This window comes from Theobroma umbraticum, unplaced genomic scaffold (genome assembly GCF_002168275.2).
Source record: "Theobroma umbraticum cultivar Fairchild unplaced genomic scaffold, ASM216827v3 scaffold_44.0, whole genome shotgun sequence".
Lineage (NCBI taxonomy): Eukaryota > Viridiplantae > Streptophyta > Magnoliopsida > Malvales > Malvaceae > Theobroma > Theobroma umbraticum.
Genome location: NW_018397255.1, coordinates 4,397,626 through 4,402,674, shown reverse-complemented (window position 1 = coordinate 4,402,674; position 5,049 = coordinate 4,397,626). Strand labels below are relative to the sequence as shown.

Genomic DNA, 5,049 nt, shown 5'->3' with positions numbered 1-5,049 from the left:
TTATATTTAAAAATAATCAAAATTGAATTAAATGTTATAAATAATAGAATTAATAGAAATTGAACTAATTGGATTAATTTGGTTTAGTTTTCGAAAATAGAATTTGAATTTTTTTTATTTATATATATTTATTTATGTTGTATTTTTTTAATAAATTAATATAATAAAAATATTAAAAAATAATATAAAAGTATAATAAATAAGATGAATATTCATATAAACAACAACAAATAATTAAAAATATAAACAAAAAGAACAATAAATAGTTTTGAGCAAATAATTTAAGTTCGGTCAATTCGGTTAGGAAAATACCTAACCGAAACCGAATTGAATTAATTTTAATAATTGAACTATTTAAAAAATTAAATTTACTTTGATTCAGTTTAATTATTTAATTTGGTTTGTATTTACGCACCCCTAGCAGGGGCTAAAACCCCAACTTAGGGAAGTGAAGACCCTAAGGGGTGCTGAATCGTTTATAGGAAGATTGAAAAGTTTAAGATCACTTTTCATAATCTAATTGAAATAAGAGAATTTAAACTTGAAATCTCCTTTTTACATGGATTGATAAGTTTATTATCTTGAAGAAACACTACTTGATTTCGAGGGAAAACAAAGATACGAAAATGAGATTCCATTTTTCTACCTTTGTACACGTTTGGTCACCTTAATGGACAGGATTTAGATTTACGAATACCTTTATATTTCAGTGTCTTGTCTTAGTACGAAGATGTACAAAGAGTCAAGGTATTATTTTCCACTTGATTTTGATATGCTAACCACCTAGCATTGTTGTCCTACAACTGGGTGTTTGAAATTTTGGGATTTTCGATTGCTGTTTTTACTGGTGTTTGTTTGTTGGGGAGATTACACTACAACTTAAAGTCGCGCAGATTGAACCACTGCAGCAATGATTCCTTTCCTTGTTTTCTATGTCATCTTTTTTACTGCTTGTTTTCTCCAATCCCTTCTGCCATACCTATTTTCTCAACAATATCTGGAAAAGCTTTTGCTGCCACTGAGTTTGCTTCATCATATCGTCTCTTATTTCTTTCGTCACCAATGTTATAGATACTGTAATCATTCCACCCCTGCATGAAAAAGAATAGCAGGGAAATGGCATTCATTTAACAGGACCTCACCATGTTTATGGGTCTGGTTTAGTGCCCAGCTTGTTAACATGGAAAGCCTTAATTAGGAATATAATCAACTTTGGGGGCCTTTGCAAAATGATAAAGAGTCCAAAAAAAAAAAACATAGTAGTCCGGACAGAATGCCAAAAAAACACATAATTATTTTGTCTCTATAAACTTGTACTACTTAAAATATGTTATCATTAATTTTTGCCTTCTCCCATTGGATTCCGGACTATTTAGCACAGCCCTAATTCCTATTATCACCTACCCAGTACAAATAGCAGTAGATGTAGATCGGAAATTGGCTGGGGTATTCCTAGATTCCAAACAAGTAACCACAAAATTAAAGAGCCTCTTCTTTAGGTCACCCCACCCCACACAAGGCGCCTTGCATTTCAACCAAGTCCACCCATCTTTACTTGCCCCAGAACAATCACCTTCCTTCAGTAGATTTTAGAATTGAAAAATCGCATATGAACTTTACACCATACAACGGGAACATAGGATTAAGGTTCGTTGTAACCAATTTTTTCCAATAAAAATTTTAAAATTTATGATTTAGAGTTTAAGGTTTAGATTTTAAGATTTTAAAATTATATATTTTTATTAATAATATAAAATTAGATACATGATATAAAATTATAAAAAGAAACATCAAGCACGACATTAAATGAAGGCATAAGATTTTTATTCTCTCTCTTTTTTTTAATAATTTTACATCAGATAGAAATTCTCTACCCTTTTTTGGTACCCCTCTTAATACCTTTTTTTTTTATAATTTTACACCAATTTTAATGGTATTTATTCAATTATAATTTTAAAAATTAACAATAAAAATTTACTTATTTATACTCTGAAATTTATATTTTAGAAGATTTTTATAAAAAAGTTTAAAAATTATAATTTTAAAAAGTTATCAGTAAAATTTTCTGGACATGAAAAGATGTCAAATTTATTTATCTTTCAAGCTTATTTTTTTAATATAATTCTCAAATCCAAATAGATTTTCTTTTAGTACTAAATACAATAAAGATAGAAAGAAGTTAAAGACAAAATAGAGAAAGGGCTAAAGAGTGAAGAGACTCAAAAAAAATTTTTGCCTAGAAAATATCATATCTCTATCTCTACCGCTAGGCATAAACCAGAAAGTGGCATGCTAAGGATCATCTGCCATCTATCTACTCAGCAGCATCCCAGCAGCAGTAGAGTCCAGAGTGTGAACATCCCCCTTTCGGTCTCCCTACTGTTACCCGAACCCACAAAAGTAAATAAAAGACCCAACGTTTTTTCGTTCAATTATTTTACTTTTCTTTAACGTTTCTTTCACTCTCACTCTCACTCTCACTCTCCATTCTTTGCTTTGGTTTTTTGGTTTGCTTTTATTTTTCCTTGTTCTTTCTGTAGTCTCCTACTGCTACTTTAGCTCTACCTTCTCTGTCTCTCTCTCTCTCTTCCAGCTTTCTCTCTCTCTCTCTCTTTTTAACCTTTGTTTCTGGCGGATAAACCGGGGTCTTTTCGGATCCAGGAAAACCCAACTTCTGGTAAAATCTTTTTATTCTTCTTCTTTCTTTCTTTCTTGCTATCTGTAAAGTGTAGTCTAGTACTACAGATGTTCATTCTTTTTTGTTTTGTCAGTTTTACTTTTTCTTGTAAAAGAACATATTCTGTGTACAGTTTTGCTGCATTGACTTATTTAGTGATGTTGATTTGGATAAAATGATGTCAGTGTTCTTGGTTTTAACTCTCTGATCTATATTTCTGAGTATTAGGCTTCTTGTTTGTTCGGTAAGCTCTGCTTGTTTGGATAATTTGTTTTTGTTTTGGTGCAGAATTGGTTTCTTCTAGCTATTTCTTGATCTGGGTTTGCTTTATTTTCATAGTTATTCGATCAATGTGCTGGGAATAGAAATTTTACAAGGTGTGTGGATTTGGGTTTCTAGATACTTGAAAAGACTATATCTTTCGGTCTCCAGGTAGAGTATTTATTCTGGGGTCTTCATTTTCAATCATCTTTCTCCTTGAGGCTTGCCTCTTTTACCTGGAACGCAGATTTTATTGATTGTTGAAGGCCTGTTCTTATTGTTCAACATTACTATTTGGATTTTGCATTTGCTAGTAGTTTATACCTCATTTTTATTGGCTTCTGATGAACTACATATATCTTTATTTTCTTTCTACGAAAAGATTAGGATTGATTCTCAATTAGCTTCTGTCCTCTTTTTTATTTTAGAACTCATATAATTTCAGTTATTGTTTATAGAACCATTCTCATTTCTTACTGCTTGCAGCTCCATAGCTGGTTATGCTTTAGCAGGAAGGGAAGCAGGATTAGATGGAAGAGGATGGTGAAATAAGGCACTGGGATGAATTGATTCCAGATGCACTTGGGTTGATTTTCAAGAATCTTTCACTCCAGGAGATACTTACAGTTATCCCAAGGGTCTGCAAATCATGGCGGAGAGCAGTTACAGGACCTTATTGCTGGCAGGACATTGACATCGAGCAATGGAGCCAACACTGTCGGCCTGAGACCCTTGATCGCATGCTTCAAATGCTGATAAATAGAAGCTCAGGTTCACTCCGCAAGCTCTGTGTTACCGGTCTTCCTAATGACCAGAGCTTTTCATTTATTGCAGATAAGTAAGGACATAAAATGTTGCCATCAATGTCTCTTAAATGCATTTTCTGTTTATATCCCTTTGGCTAAACTAATTTTGATTCCTCACTTTCAGTTTAACATGGTAAATGAAAAAAGGCTGGCGTTGGGTATATACTGGTGTTGAAATGTTAGCTTAGGCAACTAATATTACTCAACAGCAAATTATGTAGTACATAGTTTAATAAGAATGAAGCTTCGTGTAATTTTCATTTTCCCATGATGTTGCTGAAGTTCTGTATTTTGAATATCTTATTGATGGGGAAGGGAACAATAACCAACTTAATGGTAAAAGAATCTGAAGGGGATTCTAAGATCAGTGGGGACATTCTGTTTTATTTTATGACTTCATTGTGGATATGGTAAATTGGATTATTGCATTTGTTATTTACTCTTATTTTCCCCTGCTTCTAGTGCCAAATCTCTTCAGACTTTACGGCTGCCAAGAAGTGAAATAAGTGATGCAGTAGTGGAACAGGTTGCTGGCAAGCTCTTTTCAGTAACTTTCTTGGATGTTAGCTACTGCAGGAACATTGGGGCTACAGCCCTTGAAGCAATTGGCAAGCACTGTAAGTCACTAATGGGGTTGAGGAGAACAATGCACCCATTAGAGGTAATTGACAAGCTGTCTCAAGATGATGAGGCCCTTGCCATTGCTACCACAATGCCAAAGCTCAAGCAACTTGAGATGGCATACCTGCTTATTAGCACAGAAGGTGTGCTCAAGATACTTGAAAACTGCCCTAAGCTTGAATTATTAGATGTGCGAGGATGTTGGAATGTGAAGCTAGATGATAATTTTGTCAAGAAATTCTCACGGCTGAAGGTGGTTGGACCTCTTGTTGTGGATTATTTTGGGATGAAGGGCTGGGATGATTGTTCAAACTATTCAGGTTCCTCTGGTTACTTGGCCTGGGACTTTATTGCAGGCGATGTTGGTGTTGATTACGATGAGATATCAGATGGGGATTGGGAAGATGACCAAAGTATGGAAGATGTGGAAATGAGGTTCTATGACGGTTTTGATTTGGATAATGCTGCGTTTGATTGGCCCCTCTCCCCATGAGGGTCTGTTGGTAGCTTTTCATAATTTGGTTGACAAGCTCCGTCAACTATCTCCACCACTCTCAGGCCTGCTGTGGTGGTTACTTCTTTGCGGCCACTTTGCTATGTACAAACATTTGTGTTTCTGAAGTAGTATATAGGACGAGTTTTTCTGTGAGTGTTTGTAATAAAAACTTGTAATTTTGTAACAAA

General features: G+C 34.1%; 1 protein-coding gene across 8 annotated transcripts; it reads left to right on the top strand.

Moving 5' to 3' along the window:
* Positions 1–2,224: 2,224 nt before the first annotated feature.
* Positions 2,225–5,043, top strand: LOC110409551 (F-box protein FBW2-like). Of its 8 annotated transcripts, none has more exons than XM_021418926.1 (4): positions 2,225–2,400; positions 3,017–3,109; positions 3,425–3,776; positions 4,207–5,043. In XM_021418926.1, exons 3-4 carry the CDS (start codon positions 3,469–3,471, stop codon positions 4,856–4,858), a joined length of 960 nt encoding a protein of 319 aa, XP_021274601.1. In that variant the 5' UTR covers positions 2,225–2,400; positions 3,017–3,109; positions 3,425–3,468; the 3' UTR covers positions 4,859–5,043. The 8 variants fall into 8 exon arrangements, with proteins under 8 accessions (XP_021274601.1, XP_021274600.1, XP_021274602.1 ...); XM_021418925.1 differs by having other exon boundaries at positions 2,966–3,109; XM_021418920.1 differs by lacking the exon at positions 3,017–3,109 and adding an exon at positions 2,541–2,677 and having other exon boundaries at positions 2,226–2,400.
* Positions 5,044–5,049: the final 6 nt, after the last annotated feature.